At 57.9% G+C, this 21,499-nt stretch overlaps 1 protein-coding gene across 1 annotated transcript in view; it reads right to left on the bottom strand.

Annotated features, from left to right (window-relative positions):
- The window catches only part of GSG1L (GSG1 like), a 157,550-nt gene extending 137,436 nt beyond the window's left edge, over nucleotides 1–20,114 (bottom strand). The window contains exon 1 of the mRNA XM_056138858.1: nucleotides 19,664–20,114. Coding sequence (XP_055994833.1) covers nucleotides 19,664–19,982 — 319 coding nt within the window. The 5' untranslated portion in view covers nucleotides 19,983–20,114. The remainder of the gene's footprint in view (nucleotides 1–19,663) is intronic.
- Between the last annotated feature and the right edge of the window lie 1,385 nt (nucleotides 20,115–21,499).

Raw genomic sequence — 21,499 nt, 5'->3', positions numbered from 1 at the left:
CACAGCCTATAGACTTGGGGCCACATCCGGCAGTGCTCAGGGCTGACTCCTAGCTCTGTGCCCAGGGCTGACTCCTGGGTCTGTGCCCAGGGCTGACTCCTGGGTCTGTGCTCAGGGCTGACTCCTGGCAGGGGGACCCTGTGGGACCCGGGGATCAGACCGAGGTCAGGCACCTGCAAGGCAGATGCCCTCGGCGCGGTGTTCTCTCTCCCGGGGCTGGAAAGGGCCAGCTCTGCCAGGGTTCTTGGGGTGTCTTCAAGGAGGATGAAAGGGGTGGCTCCTTCAGCCGGCCGTGGGCACCCCGCAGGCTGGCTTCTGGCAGCACAGCACAAAGATGATGTCCCCGGGGCTCCCCCACAGGGGGTCCTCGAGGTCCGTCTGCTCCCCCACCCCGCCTCGGGGTCTGCACAGGGCTCTGTGCTCGGAGCAGCTCAAATAATAAATCATCTCCATGTCTTCGTGGAGCTTTTCCCGAGACTGAAAATGTCAGCTCCGGAATTAGAGACCAGATGGGGCTGCGACGGCTCCCCGCAGGCGGTGACCCCGGAGGGCGGCAGGACCACCACCAGGGCGGGTGCCAGGGGCCAGCGAACTGGGTCCTAGGGCCCGAAGCTAAGTCTCCAAGAGGGCTCCGCGTTTGGGATCGGCCCGAGAGAGAGGCTGGAGTGGGCGGTTTCAAAAAAAAACCAGCTCGGAAAGTTGTTCTGCCTCCACACCCACCCGCCGCCCCCGTCACCTGCGGAGAACAAGCCTGGCACGGCCCAGCCCCACGCCGCGACCACCAGGTGCGGGGACTTTGGCTACCGTGTCCACCGGGGTGGCCTCGCGGTCCAGGGTCCGTGCCCCCCACCCCCACCCCCGGAGCAGGCGGGGAGAGGCAGCATAGTGTCTCCTGTCACACACCGGGAAGCGGTCCCCCTTCCCATGGCCCTGCTCCTCCTCACAGCCCACCAAGCCACAGAAGCGGCACCTGAACCCACCCCCCTCCCCACTGCTCTTGGTTGTGGGGGCTGCTGGGGTCGTGAGATTCGCGGGGGGGGGGGTTCGCGTGGCGCGGCACGGTGCAGGAGTGCGGTGGCCCCGCCAAGCTGGGAGAGTCTGTCGCCATGGTTACGCGGAACCTGCACAAAACATCCTCCACGGATCCCGTAGCCTTGAGCACCCGCTCTCCTCCGGCTACAGCTGAGCGCACGCTCCCGCGGGCTGCCTGGGGCTTGGCCGCCGAGGAACCGCCACTTTGGAGCGGCTAAATGTCTCCTAATTATTTAAAGCATCGATGTCCCAGTGCCCCCGGGAGCTAGAGAGCCTGTGGGGATGCTCCTCCAAACACACACATCCGTTACCCAGATCACTCCTTGATCCTCCCCGGGGGCCCAGCAGGGACACTGAGGCACCGCCGGGGAAGAAGCTGCACGCTTCAAACAGGCCCAGGAGGGGGCAAACAGGAGGGAGGACTCGGAGGAGAGTCTGGGTGTGTCAGCAGGACCGTGGGCATCCAGGGCGCTGGCATGGGAAGTGGGGGCTGTCCTTCCTGGGCAGCGCGAGGTCGGGCCCAGGAAAGAGCCCCCCTCCCACAGGAGAGAGTGCCTGGACCTCAGACCCTCTGACCGTGGTGCTGACTCGCCGGAGGGTGGTGGCCACTCCTGAACGGGCTGCTGGGGGCGGGGTCCCTGGATGGCCACAAGGCTTGGGACAGCACCGGCGCACTCAGAGAAGGGGCCAGGCAGAGGGAGCCGGGGGGTGGGAGGGTGTTCACGCGTGCACGCACACACACACGTGTATGCACACACACATGCACACATACACACACGTGCACGCATACACATACATGCACACACATATACACACATGCACACACGCACACATGTGCACACACACTCTGACACCTTCCCTCCGTTCTCAGCAGACCAGAGAGCAACAGGAGAGCCTGGACCTTAATATCCTCAAGCAAATCCCTGACCCCCCAACCCTCAGCTCCCGTCCGTCTCCGGCAATGCCCCCCGTTCCCCAGACACCACCCAGCCACCCCGACTCCTCGCCTCCCCCGAGCGCCTCAGTCGCTGGCAGTGCTCCTCACAAAACATCTCCCACCCCCCCCAGCCCCTTACAGCGCACTGCCCTCCCCCTTCCCCCAGTCCCCCCTGTGGGGGGAGCCCCAGCACTCACCTGCCCCGGCCCTGCACCCCCTGTCCACGCCCTGCTCCCGCTCAGGGGCTTCCATCCCTGCTGCCCGGCCCCTCTGTCGGGCGAGTGAGCACCACTCGTGTCCCCTTCCTGTGTCCGGTCCCCAGAGGAGCGTCCATCCCCAACCGCCCCGCCCCAGCCTGCTTCTTCCTCTGTCTGTCTTGCTCTCTGAAACCTCAGGTCTGCCCACCTACCTGTCGCCTCGCCATGTCCACTTCAGAAAAGAAAGTTCCTGAGCGGAAGCCCCCGAGGGGACTGAGTCTCCTTTCCCAAACCACACACCCCGACACCAGTGTCCAGGGCATAGTCTGTGGAAACCTCCCCCGGCACCAGGGGCCATGCGGAGGGGGCCTCAGCACCAGCTCGGGCACCGCATGGCCCCGGCACTGTGACACCCAAACACCGCCAGAGTGGCACCCAAACACGGCTGGGTCTGACTACCCCAAACACCGCAGGGTGTGACCCCCCCCAAATACTGCCAGGAGTGACCCCCCAATACTGCCGGGTGTGACCCCCCCAAATACTGCCGGGTGTGACCCCCACAAACACTGCAGGGTGTCACCCCCCCAAACACCACCAGGTGTGACCCCCACAAACACCGCAGGGTGTGACTCCCCAAGCACTGCCAGGAGCGACCCCACAACACCACAGGGTGTGACCTCCCAGACACCGCCAGCTGTGATTCCCACAAACACCACGGGGTGTAACTCCCCCAAATACACCACGTGTGACCCCCTCCAAACACCATGGGGTGTGATGTGACCACCCAAACACTGCCAGGAGTGGCCCAAAGCAAGAGCAGAGGAATGAGTCTGTCCCTATAAAGCCAGGCGCCCTGGCAGCTAGTGGGATCCGGGAGCGAGCACAGCCCCAGTCCCTGAACCAGAAGCTTCTCCTCTGAGCTCAGCCCTCAGAGGGCAGGAGAGGGGCAGGCAAGGGGGGCAGGCAGGGGGGGCAGGAGAGGGGCAGGCAGGGCCCGAGTGGCAGCCCTGGGCCCCACACCAGCAGGGCAGTGCTGACGGCCGCCTGATCCAACGCCTTTGTCCCCCCATGTCCCTGTCTGCATCCAGGCACCCGGGGCAGCTGGAAGACAAGTCCTGCCCGGCCACTGTGCTCGCTCGTGCTCAGGCTTAAAGAGGGGTAAAGAGTCGGTCAGGTGCTGCCCCCACACCCCACAGGCAGCCTGGCCATGGGGACTGTGTAGACGGGGCCGCCGGCCGCTCCACTCCGCACCCAGCAGGACTGCCCCTCTCTCACCTCCACAGGGCATGGAGGACACCCTCCCCAGATCCCCTCCCCACTCGCCTTCCCGCCTGCCCCCACCCTCCCTTCTCCCCTCCCCCCTTCCCTCCAAATGTCAAGGAGACACAGACAAACAGCTAGAGCCTCGTGGGAGCAGCGGCCTCACCAGGGCTGCCCCTTCCGAGGGGTCTCTCGAACCCACGTGGCTGCGGGCCTCAGCAGAGGGGCAACCCTGGGAGCCCCTGGGGACACCCGGGGCTGGGCGGGAGCCACAGATGCAGTCCGGGGGAGCTGGCAGAGAGGACACGAAACACAGAGCCTGCAATGGAACAACGGCCAGCTGGACCGAGCACCACTGCCCAATGCTCACCCCTGAGGCCAATCATTGCAAGGGGGCCCTTAAGGGGAGTCGTGGCGAGGAGTATCCTGGGGAGGGACACTTGCCCTGCATCTCTGTCCTTTAGCAGCAGAACTGCCAAGAGGGCCCCGCCTCCTCTTGCCGCCCTGCCCCCCCCGTCCCCCCCGTTGGCATCCACTGGAGTCAGCTGGCCACGGGAAGCGAGGACGGGCTCTTCCAGGCGAGCTCGGGGAACGAGAAGGAGCTCAGTCCCCAAGACCACAGCGACCCCGAGCACCCCAAAAGGACTGAGCCAGGGATGACCCCAAAACAAACTGGAAAGAGGAAGGGCTGAGGGCACCGTCTAAGGTGCCAAGAAGCTGGACATTAGCCCTTCCCAAGTGGAGCACAGGAGCACGAGGCGAGACACGGCATTCGGGTCAGGCCTGGCCCCTGAGAGCAGCATGGACGCAGCCAACCTCCCTGCAATGGATAGGATTCCATGCCCGCAGAAAAGCAACAGCCGTCCTTGGGCAGCAGAGAAGGAGAGCGCGGGAGCAACTGCCCCCCCAATAGTGAAACATCAGGATGCAGAGGACCCCAAGCCCTGGGCACAGACCCGGCTGCGGAGGCTGTGGCGGGGGGTGACGGTGCGGGGGGGAGGACCATGAGAGAGCCTCTCGCCTCCGCTGGCCCCATCCCTGGAGCCTGGGAGGAGGCTGGCAGACCCGGTGGACCCTGCACCTTGGAGATTGTGGCTCCCAAAAGCCCCCAGAGCGTCCCTGCAGTGGCTTCATCAGAGTCCCCTGCCCCGGATGCCTCAGACCAGGCCTGGGCCCCCCGACCGGCGGGGACACCCCACAGGCTTCCCTCCGTGTTCTCTGGCACCTGCCCCGGAGGAAGGTCTGTCTGGAGTCGGCCTGAATCCCCAGGGGTGCCCCTTCGAGTATGGTTTAATTAACGCCAGCTCGGATGCGCGCACCCTTTGCGGCCACCTTCTCCTCTCTGAAGTCCGCAGCTCCCGCCCCCTCCGCCCGCAAACAGCGCTGCTCACGGGCTGTTTTAATTGGCGGTGCCTGTGGAGACCAGTGAGGACGGCCTGATTGCAGATGCTCCATGATCTCCACTTCCCCTGGCTGCAGGCGCTTTGTTGGGGATTGTTTTCTAGGCTCTGGCCTCCAGGCCCATTGCTGTCTCTCCGGGTTCCATGGAATCAGACAGACATGCCCCTGGGAGAGCCGAGGCAGCCCTGGATACACCGGAGGGCCGCTTGACAAGGCAGCAGCATGGGGAAACTGAACCCCACGCAGGCCCACCCTGTACTGTGCCCCTCACTGCCTCAGCTCCCTGCCCGTCTCAGTCCCTCACATCCTCCCCATACAAGGCCCTAGTGCTGCTGCCCCTCAGCCGGCCATGGCCCCTGCCTGTCCCTCAGAACTCGAATTCCACCGGGTGCCCCTTCTACACATGTGTGAACATGCCTGCATACATGAGTGCACATGCATGCAGGCTCATACTCGCACAGGAACATACCCACACACCTGTGAAGACATACATGCATAAAAGATCACACGCATGAACATACACATGTGTGAGCATGTGTGCACAACGAGCATGCTGACATGTTGAACAATCCCCACACACGTGTGAACATGAGTGATTGTGCCATCACGTGACATACCAGGGCACACGTGTACAGGGTCGTGCATGTGGACACACATGAAAGTTCCCGTGAGCAAGCACGCTCGTGTCAGAACATGCATGTGTGTGAATATGCACGCAGGGGTGAGCACTCATGCGTGAGCACACGCCCACCGGGCCGAGTCGACCTCAGTACCGGCTCCCGGCCTCGAACCTGGGACTGGTGCTCACGGGCAACCCGCACACACACTCCCGCTCAGAGTCAAGCGAGATGTGACAAACAAGGCAAGAGTAGTAGAGAGACTCGCAATTAGCACCGAAGCCAGTTAATCACGGGATCAAGTGGCAATTATTGTGACAAAAATGAGTATAAAAGCAGAACTCAAGAGCCGGCTCATCTCCTCACCCTGCCAGAAACACACGGATGTGAGTCTTTCCTCCCAGTCATCAGAGAAAGAGAAGTCCAAGTATTGGAAGTAGAATTAACAGCAGTGCGTGTGCTTTCTGCAAGGCTCGTAAAAGATAATACAGCAAAACAAATGACTAAGGGAAAAGAAACAAATGGAAAGCATGCAGGAAAAAAGAGAGAAGCACGATGAGAGAAACACACGTCGCTGATGAAGACCTCGCAGAGAACCAGGAACACACTGTCCCGAGGCCCTTCTCTGCAGACACCCCAACAGGAAGTCACGGGAAAGTTAATAAAATGACTAGCAAGAGATATATCAGGGGGACACAACAAAAGGAGGCCGGGATAGCAGTATTAAATAGGAAAAAAATATAATTCAAAGCCAAAGGCATTCGTGAGGGAAAAATAGGCATTTTTATCTTGACAGATGAAAAAATCTACAATTCCACAATGAAAATATAACTGTCATGAATTTCTTTTTTTTTTTGGTGATGAATAACAGACTCAAGCTTTATATAAACAAAAACTATCAGAAGCACAAGCTAAAATGGAGAGAATTCTATTGAAGCGAGAGACTTTGACCTGCCTCATTCAGCTTTCAGCAAAACCAGAAAGCAAAGCGAAATAAATAACAAGACTTCTCGGATAATATTATCCAGAAAGCTCTTTTACTCCACAGACAGAGACTTTATCTGCTTTTTTCAAGTAGAATATTTACCAAAAAAAAAATATGAAGTCATATTTCAAGAGCCAACTTATCAGTAAAACTAGAAATTAATAACCACAATGTAAGCAAATAAGATGAATTTGTTGATGTCCTTTCTACTAACTACTCTTGGGTCAGTGCAGGAACAAAATGGAAATTTTAGCACTATTCGAAACAAAATTATAATTTCAGGATCTTCAAAAATCATTTTGGGAAAAATTAAAAAAAATACACTGTGGCTTGAAAATCATAAAATGTAGCCCAAATGGTGCTTGACAGAAAGTTCTGATCCTTAAAAATATTCTTTTTTTTCCCCACTTGTTTATTTCTGTGCTCCGCAGCACATTTAGTTTTTAAAATTTTACTTTATTTTTATAAAGTAGTTCACAGTATTTGATTACATTTAATATTCGAACACCAACCCTACCCCCATTCTACCTTCCCACCACCATATTTTGGATGTTTCCATCTCGAACCCCCACCCCACTGCACCAAAGCGAACTGAAATCATTTATTTTGTATTGTTTGCTATGAATAAACAGTTAAAAATGACCCAAAAAACTTCCCTTAAAAGTGCTTCCCACATGGGTGCCACTCAATTCTTCTTTTGCAAACCACAGCACCCAAAAGGAGAGAGAGAACAAAAGGGAATGCCCTGCCACAGAGGCAGGGTGGGATGGGGGGATGGCGGGTGGGAGGGATACTGAGACCCGTGGTGGTGAAAAATGGGCACTGGTGGAGGGATGGGTACTCGATCATTGTATAACTGAAACCCAAGCACAACAATTTGTTAGTCTACAACCGTACCTCATGGTGTTTCACTAATAAAAATTAAAAAAGAAAATTAACCCCCCCCCAAAAAATGTGCCTCCAATAGAGGAAGGCTGAAGGTGGGTGACTGAGGGATGGTGGTGGGGAAACAGGGGACATTGGTGGTGGGAAATGTATACTGGTGGAGGGATGGGTGCTCGATCATTGTATGACCAAAACTTATTATGAACAGCTTCATGATGTTCTATCTCAAGGATATCCAATTAAAAAATTAAAAAAAAAACTTTCCTTAGAGGAAAGAGTGTGAAGATTGTTGTATTTCACCCAGGGACATTAAGTCCTTCTATAAGAGATCACTAACATGTTGAAGGTTGAGCCTTTGTGTGCATATATGTGTGTGTGTGTGTGTGTGTGTGTGCTTTTTTAACGGTTAAAAAATGTTTTCAACTCAAATACCTAAAAATACTAACAAAATAGCTCCCAAAGAATAAGCTAAGGGATAGAACAGGAGTTAAAGCATTTGCTTTGCTTATGGCCCATTCTGTACCACATGGCCCCCCCAGGTACTGACAGGCGAGGTACTCCAGGTAACCCCGGAACCCCCGGCACCATAGGGCCCAGGCAGCACCACATCCTCAGGCGCTCACACGAAACCACTAGCCCCTTGGCCGTGAGTCACCCGGAGAGTCACTAGGCCCTGCCAGCCGGCAAGCCAGAAGGAATCACGCACACAGCAGAATACTTCAGCCAACTGACTCGACATACTTATGATTATCTAAAATGGGCAGATTCTCAGGGGTGGGACCGGGACTGAAATCAGGGAGAGGGCGAGTGGTCAGGGCCGCGGCCCGGAGGCTGAGATGCCCGCAGCAGCCACACAACCACTTCAAGGCATTCTGCTCTTTTGGAGGACTGACAAGCAATTTTCACCAGAGCCCTCCTTGAGCAAGATAAATCAAGAGAAAGACAGAAAACACACAAATACACAGGATTAGGGAGGCAAAAGGAGACTAATCAAAGAGAGACTTTTTCTTTTAATCTTAAAAAAAAAGACGATGCTGAATTTTATGCAAATAAGTTGGAAACATTCAGCGAATAAATTACTTTGAGAAAACACAACTCGCTAAAAATTGACTCAAGAAATAACAATTCAGGGGCTGGAGCGATAGCACAGCGGGTAGGGCGTTTGCCTTGCACGCAGCCGACCCGGGTTCAATTCCCAGCATCCTATATGGTCCCCTGAGCACCGTCAGGAGTAATTCCTGAGTGCAGAGCCAGGAGTAACCCCTGTGCATCACCGGGTGTAACCCAAAAAGAAAAAAAAGAAAAAATAACAATTCAGGGAGATGGTTCAGTTTTGCTGGCTGCTGGGACTCAAGTTCAAACCCAGCCTCACGTGGCCCAGAGCACCACCAGGTGTGGCCCTAGAGACACCTTCTCCCCAGCATCTCAGGGCCACACCACCAGCTCTAGGTTGACCGAGTATCACCCGGAATGGCCCTGAGTTCCCTGCACTACTCGGGGGTCCTGCCAAACAGGAAGTGAAGGTTGGTTCCACTGGTGATGCTGCCCACTGTCCCTGGCTTCTCAGGGGTGCCTCCCCTGACCCTGCAGGGCTCAGTTCAAATGGCACCCCCTTCAAAGGTGACACCCTCGCAAAATCCCCTCCCTCGAGTGCTGCCTCCTGACCCTGTTTTAGAACATGACGTCTGTGTGAAATCACTGATCCATTATTTTTAAACTATTTTCTCTCCCTTCGCCCTGGAATGTGAGCTCCGGGGAGTATGGAGCCAGCTCGTCAGGTTTATCTGGTGCCTTGCAGAGTGGGTGCTCATCAAGGCGACGGGTGGGTGATGAATGGATGATGGATGGGTGGGTGGGTGGGTGATAGGTGAATGGGTAGTGGGTGGTGGCTGGCTGGCTGGCTGGGTGATGGATGAATGAGTGGGTGAATGGATGGATGACGGATGGATGGAAGGTGGAGGGTGGAAGGATGGATGGTGAATGGGCAAGAATAATGGAAGGATGGATGGTGGATGGATGAGTGGATGGGCGGATGGGGGGGGAGACACTGGGTACAGATGGTAGATGGGTGATGGATGAATACACAGATTGTAGATGAGTGGATGGATGGTTGGATGGATGGATGGATGGATGGATGGATGGATGGTAGATTCATGGTGGAAGGATGGATAGACTGGAATGAATGGATAGATTATGAATAGCTGGATGAACAGATGGTGGGTGACTAGAAGAATGACGGAAGGATGAATGGATGGAAGAATACATATGTGGAAGGACAGATGAATGATTGACGGATGACAGAATGAGGATAGAAGGAAGGGTGGATGTAGACCACAGACAACAAGACAGCTTCCAGAAAAATCCTTCCATGTCTTCTCTTATAACAAATATTTCCAGATGAACATGATTCTAGAAAGTTAGTGATGACTGGGAACTACTTGACTGGTAGCTATAGATTCAATACTGAAGGAGATGAAAGGGCCCCAGAATCCCACTCCATCACACCTGAGAGAAATGTGGACATGACCCGTGTGCAGTCAGAGACCCCACAGGAGTGACCAGGTCCATCAACATCCCCACCTTGGATGTCCCAGTGTCTTCATGACCAAAGGTCCAAGCACGTTCGAATCATCTGGCCTGAATCTGACACAGCATAAGCCTAAGTATCCATAAATCCTGGGGGTCATCTGTGGCCCCCAAAGGTCAGCTCTGTGAGGACAGGCCCTTGCCACAGCATCCCTGGGAGTAAATCCAGGTTGAAAGTCCACATACAGGCATAACTTCCTGTCTGTCTTCCTGTTCCAGCTTGAAAACTGTTTACTGCTTTAATCCCTGCACTGGAACGTCCTGAGCCCGAGCCAGGCTGGGACAACTCGAAAGGGGGCAGGTTGAGTTTCCCTGCTCCCCCCCCCCCACCACCACCAGAGCCCTGGCAGCCGAAAACCTCCAGAACCCAACTGTGAAGCCCTGCTCAAGGCCGCTCTCCACAGACTCAGATGAGCCTCACCTATGAGAGAACCTGCAGAAAAAAACAGGATTGCAGGACCCGTGCTGAGATCTCCAAGCACGCTTGGAATAGGACTGGGCCTCCTCACCCCAGTTCCCTAATTTTCCAGTAGCTTGGCAGTCATACCCACAAACTGCCCCTGGCACCATATAACCTCATCAGTGGCCAAGATCCAGAAACTATGAAATAAAGCTCCCGGAAGAGAGCAACACAGAATGTCCTGAGCAACGTCTTATACTCCTGCCCACTGATGTACCAAAAGCAGCACACATTTGTTTGGGCTTAACCTACGTGCTTGTAATCTCTTATACAAGGGCTTGGGATGAAATACAATAATCTTCATGCACTTTCCTCTTACGGTGATGGGAAGGTGCATGGTGGTGGGATTGGTGTTTGAATAGTATCTGTGATGAACTACTGTGAACAACTTTATAAAAATAAAATGAAATAAAAAATCCCTGCGCTGAGACAAAGCCACATCCAGGAGGGTTCGTGGGGATGCACAAAGGCCTGGGGGAGAAGAGAGGCCTTCTTCCGAGTGTCCACTTCCTACACCCCAGGAAATGGGTGTTTTAGGGATGGGGGGATTTTAAGAACCCAAGGCACAGGACTGAAAGCCGTGGCGCCACAATCCCCCCGGGAAATGAAGGCCAGAGACCCCGAGTCAGCCCAGGCCCCCTTTCCTGCTACAGAGCTGCCCCGCACCCTGGGCCAGGGTGTGGGGAGCCCCTCCCCTCACAGAGACTGGTGGTCTGTCCATAAGGCAGTAAGATCCAACAGGGATTGTCTGCAGGGGGGTCTCTGGTGTGGGGCCACCCCTGGGGTGCTCAGGAGTCACCCCCAGCTCGATGCTCAGGGCCACCCCCCACAGTGCCGGGAATCAGGCTGGGCCACCTGCATGGAAATGTGAACTCTGGCCCTTGGAGTCACTTTCCCAGCCAGGACACTGATTCTGAACCTTGGGGTGCATGTGCCTGCAGCTTTGGGGTCGAGCCAGCAGTGAAAAACTGAGGGGAGAAGGTTTGGAGAAGGAAGCCCAGCTGAACAGGAGAAGAGGGGTGCGGATTGGGGCTGGAGAGAGAGTGCGGCAGGGAGGGCGTTTGCTTCGCACGTGGCTGACCTGGGTTGCACCCCCGGGTCCCATGTGGTCCCCTGAGAACTGCCAGGAGTGGTTCCTGAGTGCAGAGCCAGGATCACCGGGTGTGGCCTGAAAAGTAGACATAAAATAAACAAGCGGGCTCAGGGCCGAGACCACAGAAGGGGACATTGTGGGGTCAGGCGGAGGGCCCTGGGGTGGGAGACAGAGTAGGAGTGGGGAGGAGACCGCGGGGACAGCACAGTGTCCTGTAGCCTCTGGGAAGACTGTGCCTCCGGGAACAGAGAGGAGCAGGGAGCCAGAGGGACAGGACAGTGGCGGCAGGAGGACGGCAGGGACACAGTCCCTGGGCAGCTCCGGTGGCAGAGGGTGAGACATGAGGCGGCACTTCGGTCTGCTCCTTCCAGGAGCCTGCGCGTGTGTGCGTGCGTCGGTGTGCCCATGTGTACTTGTGAGTGCGTGTGGACATGCATGTGTACGGTTAGGTGTGCATGCACGTGGGTACCTTGTGAGTGTCTGTGTGTGTCTGTGTGTATGTGAGCCGTGTGTGTGAGTGCACAGGTGTACATGCACAAATGTGTCGGAGTCCATATATGCGTGAGTGAACGTGTGTGCCCAGGTGCCTTGTGTGTACGAGCACACAGGGTGCATTTGCATGTGTGTGTGGGATGTGTGTGTGTGCACAGGCCATGGGCCTGTGTGAGACTGCATGTACAGGTGTGAGCCGTCCCCGTGGCTCCCCCTCTAAGTCACCTTCCCTCTCGCTTCCCGATGTCTGTCCCTTTGTTTCTGAGCAGGCCTGTGGGTGTTCGTGCTTGTGTCTCTCCCACTCTTCCCTCTCTGTCTCCCCCGTCTCTCCTCCCATCTCCTCCTCCCCATCTCTCTCCTGAGACGTGTGCCCAGGGCTGCTGGGGAAGATTCCAGCAGAGATCTCGGGAAGCCGAGCCCAGGGGGAGCTGAGCCTTGAGCCAGCGTCATGTTGCCTTCCCACAGGGAGGACGAGAGCCACGTTCCCCTGGAAACTCAGAAGGGGTCCCCTGCTCCTCGCCCCTCACCCACCCTGTCCCCACCAGAGCAGCTTCCCCAGGTCTAGGGAACCCGCCCTGACTTCACCGGGTGGCAGGGGGGTGTCCTGAGGCACGCTGGGCATCTGGCCAAGAGCTGGGGAGCCCTAACCCCAGCTCCACCCTTTGGATCTGGGGCTCCCTCCAGCACCTCTTCCTCTGCAGCTGCCCCTGCTGGTCACGTGGTCTCCAGGCCCCCACCCCCCACTCCCCAAACCGGGCTGCTGCTGAATCCTGGACATGTCACTTCCCCAACGCCCCCGTGGCAGGGGCCAGCCCCAGTTCTGAGGAGCAATGTGAAATGGGGTCACTGCTGCAGGAGCCAGGCCCCAAACAGAGACATTGACCCCAGACCCTAGGTGCCAACACCGACCAATACTAACGCTGGACTCTGGGCATCAACACTGGCTCTGGAGTCAGCTGGTGCCAAGGCAATGGACACAAGTACGATGCTAGCAGCGACCTGCTGTGGCTTTCCAACACAACACGGGCAGGTGCCCGGGCTACATACACTGCTGGGTGCAAAGAAGTCCACGGCCCGGTGGGTTGCATCGCACCAGCCCACAGCCAGCGGCCACCACATGAGTCAGCCAGCCCAGTCCTAGTCCACAGCTGTGCACTTAAGGTCACTGGCCACCTGGGTGCCACTGAGGTTTTGTGGGCATGATACGCATCACTGTGGCAAGAGCATCAGCCACAGCTTCTAGACCAGGGTCCCAAGGTTTGGTAGCACCCAGCTGCATCACCGTGCCCAGGTGTGAGCACGTGACTGCGGCCTGGCCAATCAGCACGGGCCCTCCCCTCCAGGGCGCACTGATTGGTTCTGGGTGGAAACATACATCCAAGTGGTCCAATGAGAAGCTGCTCTGGAGCTCTGGTTGGCACCTGCAGGAGCGCAGGGAAGGACAGAGGCAACTTCCGAGCTGCCAGGCGGGGTTCACTGGGCAAAGAAGCCGATGCTGAAAGCAGCCCTGACAAATGAGAGTCTGTGAGCTTGATCCCGGGCGATGCCATCAAGCAGTGGGCACTGTTCTAGAGCTCTGCAGGTGGGGACCCCAGCACCCTGCACAGCCAGGTGTGTGTGAGACCAGAGACCAAAATGGGTGTGGCCCCAGGGAGCACGTGGGTGGCACACTGTGACCCCCTTAATTGTTTGACCTTAACTGTTCGATCTCAACAGCCAAAAGATTACATACAAAAACCTAGAGTTTGGAGCACACAGCTCAGAGACAAGCACATGCTTCACATTTTGAGGTTCAGGCTTAATAATAATTAGTAGTAGTAGTAGCACTGTAGCACTGTCCTCCCGTTGTTCATCGATTTGCTCAAGCGGGCAAGTAGTAGTAGTAGTGGTAGTAATAATGGACTAAGGAGACAGTACAGGAGGTAGGGCATGTGCCCTGAGTACACCTAACTTGGGGTCCATCTCTGGCATCACGAGGCCTCCTGAGCACTACAGGTGCAGCCTGAAAAGCCCCCAAGCACAACTGTAGCAGCCCAACAAGGCCCAAGCAGCACCACACCCTCCACACCCTGGGACCCCAGACCCGACCTGTGGGCCTTGGTGGTGAGCATCCCCAGAAACGGCGTCCAGGTCCCCTGAACACCACCTACGAAACCTCCAGCAAGAAAACAAGGAGAGGGCTGGAGAGGGTAGGGGGTTCAATTCCCAGCATCCCATATGGTACCCCGAGCACCTCCAGGAGTAATTCCTGAGTGCATGAGCCAGGAGTAACCCCTGTGCATCACTGGGTTTGACCCAAAAGGGTAAAAAAGAGATATGAATCAGTGAAAACCTGGGGGTTCAACAAATCCCACATGGGCTGCAGCCCTGGAGCTGCTGGTCCTGGTGCCTGCCCACCCCTCCCAGGGGCTCTCAGGGGCCCACCCACACTGCAGGAACTCGATCTCCAGCATCCCATATGGTCCCCCCAAATGCCGCCAGGAGTGATTCCTGAGTGCAGAGTAACTCCTGAGCATTGCCAGGTATGGGCACCCCTCACCCCAATAAAAAGAAATACAAAAGGTCTTAAAGGTTCCGGGAACAATTCCATGCCCCTGTGCTAGAGAATCTGGAAGAAATGCAGCAATTCTTAGAACCATACAAACTCCCAAGATTGAAATAGGAGGAAGTAGAAAACCTTAAAAGAGCAATCACAAGAAAGGAAAGTGATGCTAATTTAAAACCTCCCCAAGAACAAACATCCAGGGCCAGATGGGTTCACTGGTGAGTTCTACCTATGCTTCCGAGAAGTCTTACTCCCCTACTCCTTAAGCTCTTCCAAAATATCAAACAGGAGCGCATCCTAGTAGCTTCTATAAAACAGACATCACAACAACACTAAAAGCAATACAATGGGGAGAAGGTTACGGGGCGGGGGGACTCGCAGGTGTGGCATTGGAACATTGCATGCATGAAACCTCCATTAACAGCATTATAAATCACAGAGCCTAAAAATTACAAAAGAAAAATCTACAGCCCGATATGCCTAATGAACATTGATGCAAAAAGATTCAACAGAATCCAAGAGAGCCAAATCCAACGATACATCAAAAGGATCACATACCAGGATCAAGTAGGATTCATCCCAGGGATACAAGGATGGTTCGATGTGTGCAAGTCAATGAATGTAATACACCATGTCACAAGAGGAAAGATGAAGAGCACGTGCTAGTAACAACTGACGCAGAGAAGGCTTTTTACAAGATTCATGCTGGAGAGATAAGCGGGTAAGGTGCTTGCCTGGCGTGAGACTGACCTAGGTTCGATCCCTGCCATCCCACGTGACTCCCCAGGTCTGCCAGGAGTGAGCACAGAGCCAGGAATAAAACCTGAGTACCACTGGGTATGGCTCAAAGTTAAAACCAAAAGAGCTTTCTATAAGATTTAGCATCTGTGCATGATAAAATCTCACAACAAAATCAAGGGGCACCCTTGAGACAGTTATGACCATTTATAACCACTCACAGCAAGCGTCACACTCAGCGGTGAAGAGCTGAAGTCTTTCCTGAAATCTGGGGCAGGCAGGGATGCCCACCAGCCCCACTATTGTTCAATATAGATTTTGAAGTTCTCACCTCAGCCACCAGGCAAGAAAAATAAATCAAGGGGATCCGAATTGGAGGGGGAAAAAAACTATCACTATTTGCAGATGATATGATACAATATAAATAAATAAACAAATAAAACTAAAAACTCCCCTAAAACTCCCTAAGTAACAATTAAAAAAAAAAACAATAAACAAAATGCAGCAAAATCGTAGGCTCAAAAATCAATGGCAAAAATCTGTTACATTTTCCTATATGAAAAGAGCAAATTGGAAGAGAAAGAAAAGAGAGACCCGCCCTGCTCCCCTTCAAAATCCAGCCAAGGAAACAAAGGTCCAGAGAGGGCAAGTTCCAACCCAAGATCACCCAGCAGGCAGGTGTCCACTTTCTGCCCCCAAAACCTGCACCCGCAAGGTGCTTTGCTACTTCCACTGTTCCCACAAGCCTGCATTTCACAGGCACAGAAAAGGGCATGGGGGAGGGGTGTTGGTGACTGTCCCAATCACCTGCAATTTCACCTAGGAGTCCCAGGACCTGGATCCTGGATGAATTGGAGGGCATAGGAAGTTCTGGAACTTTCTACCTATGCACACCTCCCAGCCTGCACGTGGCAGCTGCCTGACCCCAGGGGGAGTTGCCTGATCTCTCCGGGTCTTGGTTTCCTCATCTGGACAAGAAGTCCTTCCTGCCACACAGGAAGGAGGTGGGTGAGGCAGGCCAGCTCGGGGCGAGGATGAAAGCTGGCAGAGTCCCAGTTGGCCTGGAGTAGGGGGTGCCCTCACCACTCTTGTGCCACCAGAAGAGGGGCAGCGAGAGAAACACGGGCAGCGAGAGACGTTGGCAGCGGGAGAAACGCAGGCAGTGGAGTATTTCCCCCACTTCAACAGTGGAGGGCAAGTATGGGCCAGGGTCAAAGGAAAGATCAGGCAGGATGACTGGACGGGGAGGGGGTTAACATTTTGGGTTGGGACCTGCAGCCCAAGTGCTCAGGGTCTACTCCCAGCTCAGTGCTCAGGGGACCCTGACAAGGTGCCGTGACTGAACCCTGGCCCCAGCCCACGGGTCTCAGTTATGAATCTAGTGTTTGGAGGGAGCTCAGATCAGCAGTGACCTGGCAAAGCTCCCCAAAGTCACCTGGTGGCAACCCCCAGAAGAGTGTTCTAGAAGGAAGGGCCAGCGCAGAGGCCGGCGCGGGGGCAAGGGGCAGCATGGCCAGGCAGGGGCCTGGGGCCCGGGGATGACACGGCCCTGCCTCTAAGTGAAGAGGCAGCAGCAGGGGGAGACGCACAGATATGCCAGGGGGAAACGGGGGGCTGCTCAGAGCTAGGCGCACACATGCCCACCAGGCACCTCGACTGCACCTGCACCCCTGAGTCTCTTCTCAGGACCGGGACAGAGCTGGCCTGGCGCCGGGGAAGTTCCCCCTCCACCCAGAAAGACTGGGCATGGGGAGAGAGGGTCTTGGCTCGGACAGGCCCCCGGACACCAATTCCCTAACTACACACACACACACACAAAGATCCAGTTCCATGTCACCTGTACTGCTGTGGTCACAAAGCCTGGCCTGCCACACTGCCACACACCTGCCGGATGCCCCTGTCAGCACCTGAACCAGAAGAGAATCCCAGTTTGCCTGCAGGACGGGGTGTTCCCTGCCAGGCCTCCTTGCCTTTCCCCGGGCCCTCGCTGGGAGAGCGCTCTCCTGCCCTGAGCTGGTGGTGAGAGGATTTTGGTGGTCTGCAACCCGCTTGCTACATGCCCTTGATTCTCAGTGGTGGTGGAGGTGGAGAGCTCGTTAGATTTCCCTGCGGCTTTCCCTGAGAGGGGAGAAGATTTCCTGAGTTCAGAAATGACCAGCCACTCCCTTTCTCGGGAGAGACTCAGGGCTGGCACTGCCTTGAGGCTGGAAGGCAATGCAGGAAAGGACCTAGAACCTTTCTTTACTGGGGTTCTGCAGACTGGAGGGATGGAAGTGGATCCTGGAAGGGGTCTCGGGGTGGGATGGGCAGGAGGCAGGGTCCTGGTCAGGAGTTATTAGGATGGTGGGTTTTTTTTTCTATTCAAGGGAAACATAAAAATATTATCTCAGTCCCTAGAGGAAAGGTTGTCATAGTAACAAAAGTTTGAGACCAGGAGGTACTTACTGACGCCTGGAGTGACTGGGGTGCTAGGCGGTGGGCCAGGGAGGTACCCAGCTCAGAGCTCTCAAATGCCTCACGCAAACCCACACAAGCTGATAACTGTTTCCCAGGCTCCCAGCGAGGAAGATTGTGATTTCCTGCGACGGGTAACCTCTAGCCAACGGGGTTCCAGAGACAGGAGAAAACTGTTTTATTTACCCAACGGACAACCCATCCTGTGGCTTTTTTCTTTTTTAATGATGCTGAGGACCAATCTCAAGCTCTCACACATGCAAGGCCAGTGCTCAACCGCCGAACCACCAACCCAGCCCAGCCAGTCCAGGTTCTACTAACAGGGCCCAAGGGATAGAGGGACAGTGGGGTCTGAGGCCCCCAGGCCCCCACCCGATGTCATCCCATCCTCCAGCCCCTCACTCCAGGTTTCTCTTCCATCCCCACTTCCCCCTGATTTCTCTCTACCCCCGGGAAAGCCATCTGGACCACAGCCAGCTCTGAGGCCGGCACGAATCCCTGCGATCCTCCCATGCCTCATCTGGCGGGTGGGCGCCCTGGGCTGCCCGCCTGCAGGGGGCTGGCAAGGGTCCAACAAGATCCAGCAAGTGAGAAGTTGCACAGAGCCTGGTGCACACGCAGGGCGCACATTGTTTTTAAATTAATTTTTTTTTAAGGTTCTCGTCTCACTGGCCCGAGTGGAGCCCTGGGCAAGTGACAGGCACAGATAGGCAAGATCAGGGCCTTGACCTTCAGGGCGGGAGCCACCAGCCCGGAAGGGACAGGAGAACAAGTCCCTACGCTGGGACTCAGGGGGGCCTCTGCAGTGGGGGGAGCTGGTGTCCCAGGACCTCGCTGGGGGTAGGGGCGGCTGGCGGAGTGGAACTCAAAATTTTTGTCAAAATGCTGTTTGAAATCATTTTTTTTTTTTTTTACGATCCTACGCCAGAACCCAGAGTACTCTGCAGACGTGGGTCTACCCAGGGAGCTTGTGGGGTGAGCCCCAATCCCAAACGGGGAGCAGCCAGCCTGGCGCAGGTGGTCACAGCAAAGTTCCCTGAGGCACCCCCAGAGGCAAGATGGGATAGGCAGTGCCCCAGAGTTTGTCTCTGGCTCATCTCGCAAATTTGTGCTGAGGGGCTGGGGACTGCTGGCACGGAGGAGCCCCACCCCTACCCCAGTCTCTCCTGGGGGCATGGGGGGGGGGGCAAGGGCCAGCTTGCTGGTGACCAAGAGCAGGTCCAGCAGACTGTGGGCTGTGCCCGGTGAGATGGAGATGATGAGGTGGCAGAAGCGTCTCCACCTCCAAGGGGCAGCGCGGTCCCTGCCTGCCACTGTGGCCAGGGCGGCACTAGAGTGGGGACGGGGCAGCGGCGGGGGAGGGGCACAGTGCCCGTGAAGCTCCCCGCTTCACCCCTGGTCCCTGACCCGAGTCCCCGCCAGGGCCAGCGCCCAGCACACGCCGAGACCTCCCTCCACGTGCCCTGCGCAGCCTGGCCAGGAGGTCTGCAGCAACAGACGCGGACCCCGGGGCACCGGGCAGCGCACTCGGGGAACCCCGGGGCCCAGCGTCACCCTGAAGTCCCCGGCCCTGAGCAGGGGCTCGACTCTGGGGGCACCCAGCCTGCGTGGGGGGGGCGATGCGCCCGGACCGGGGACGAGGCAGGGGCAGCAGTTTTGCCGCCTCCTGAAAAGTCAACCCACGCCCGCTTCGGGTGGGAGCTCCCGGGGGGCTGCCGGGCCACGGCGCACCCCCGCGCCCCCTCCCCGGGAGGCCGGGCAGCCGCCCCGAACTCCCCCACCCCCATTCCTGGGCCCCCCGAGCCCCTTCTGGGGGCGGGCGGGCGGGGAAGGAGGCGGGCGGGCACTGGGGGCGAATGGGTGGGCGGCGCGGGGTGCGGGTCCGTCCGGAGCGCGCGCGCGGAGCCGGGCCGAGGCTGGGCGCCCGCAGAAGCGCGCCCGGGGCGGGGGGCGCGCGGGGCCGCGCGGGGTCGGGACTCACCCGGGCCGCCGAGCTGCTCCTCGCACGAGTACCAGATGCCGGTGTGGAAGCGGCGCAGCTGGAAGCGGTCGTCGCCCGTCTCCCAGCTGTAGAGCGGGGCGGCGGCGGCGGCGGCGGCGGGGGCGGCCGTGCCGTTGGCCGTGGCGTTGGCGCCCGAGTTGGGGCAGCCGGCGGGGCCGCCCTGGCCGCAGCCCGGCTTGGGCACCCGCTGCGTGCCCTGGCACCAGTGCGTGGTGAGGAAGGCGGTGGTGGCGAAGAGCAGCGCCAGCAGGTTCAGGGCCACGGCCAGGAGCGCTCGGCCGCGGCGGCTGGTCTTCATGCCGCCGGGCCGCTCGGCGCGCGCGAAGTTGGCAGCCGGCGCCCCGCGTCAGTGGCCGCTGCCCGCCGCGCCCCGCGGCTCGGGCGCCCGCGAGCCCATGGCCCCTTCCCGCGGGGGGCGCCGGCGGGGGGCGCGGGGGGCGGCGGAGCGGCTCGGCGCGCCCGGAGCCCCGAGCGCGAGTGCGCCTCGGCGGGGAGCGGCCGCGGCGCAGGGACGCGCGCCCCTCGGCGGGGACACGCCTGCAGGCGGCCGGCGACGCGGCTCCCGCGCCCGCCCTCGCCGGAGAGGGGGCGCCCCGCGCCCGCCGGGAGAGGGCTCGGACGGACGGACGGACGGGCGGGCGGGCGGCCGGACCAGACGCTCCGCCGGGAGGGGAGCCTCGGGGTGCGGCGCGAAAGCCGCCGGGAGGGGCGTCCTGCGCACAGCCCGGCTCGGCCCGCGGGACCCCGCTAGGGGGGAGGCCCGAGCGCCCCAGAGGTCGGGGCTGACGCTTTGCCCGGCCCCTGCAGCCCGGGGTCCGGGGACCTCGAGGGACGGACACTTGCACCGACCTGGGGCTGCGGGAATGCTCAGGAGGGGGCCGCCCGCCCCGGGAAGGAGAGCTTGCGGGGTCCCAGAGCTCGCGCTTCCGCGCAGGGGTGCGGCGCCACGGACCCCCCCAGCAAGGGGTACTGCTGTACCTGGACCCCCCCGCCTGAGTGGGAGCAGGAGGGGTGACAGGGAGACAGCCTGGCCCCGGGGTCCTCAAATGCACCCAGCGGTGCAGTCACCAGACACCCCCCCCCCCCCCGTCCCTAAGAGGCGCCCCTGCTTAATCCCTACGGTGGGGTGGGTGGGGTGGGGGCCGGAACTTGAGAATATGATTTGGGGGCCGACATCTGGGACCGGCTGTGCGCTCTGAACGAGTTTCTTGACCTCTCTGAGCCTGGCTTCCAGAACTAGGAAAAGGAGTGGCGTCCAGGGCTGTTGGGAGCACTGTCTGCTATGTCCTCTCTAAGTGATGCCACTGTTAGCCTCCGCTCCAACACCTGGCGACCAGGTCCCGGGAGCCCTGCCCAGCTCTCTTGTGAAGCAGAACAGCCCGGTGCAGACCCCTGCCACCCCCTTCCCTCCCAGAGCTGCCTGTTCTCCCAGACCCCCCACCCCCCACCCTCCGCTGCGCCTGGTGCCAGGAGGCCCAGCGTGAGCGACAATTAATTGCATTTGATTGCAAGAGCTCATTTGAATTCTGCCCAGCCTGGAGAGCGGCGGGCTTGCAGGATTCAAGGTGAACGGGTGACGATCCCCCTCGGCCGCTGGGTGAGCTCTGTCCCTGCCAGCTCTGCCCCTCTGCTGAGGGCAGGAGAGTCCCGGGGGGTTCCCCTCGCAGGCAACCCAGGGAGGGTGGCCAGGGCCTCCAGGCTTAACGGGGCATCTCTCTGGCCCTGGGCAAGGCCTTCCCCGCCTTCGGAGGAGACCCTTTGAGCAAAGGCGGTGGTGTGAGGGGGCACAGGCCCGCTGGGGCTCGTGAGGGAACT

This window comes from Sorex fumeus, unplaced genomic scaffold, assembly GCF_029834395.1.
Source record: "Sorex fumeus unplaced genomic scaffold, SorFum_2.1 ptg000130l, whole genome shotgun sequence".
Lineage (NCBI taxonomy): Eukaryota > Metazoa > Chordata > Mammalia > Eulipotyphla > Soricidae > Sorex > Sorex fumeus.
The sequence above is the reverse complement of the archived record's forward strand: the minus strand, read 5'-3'. Positions and strand labels throughout refer to the sequence as shown.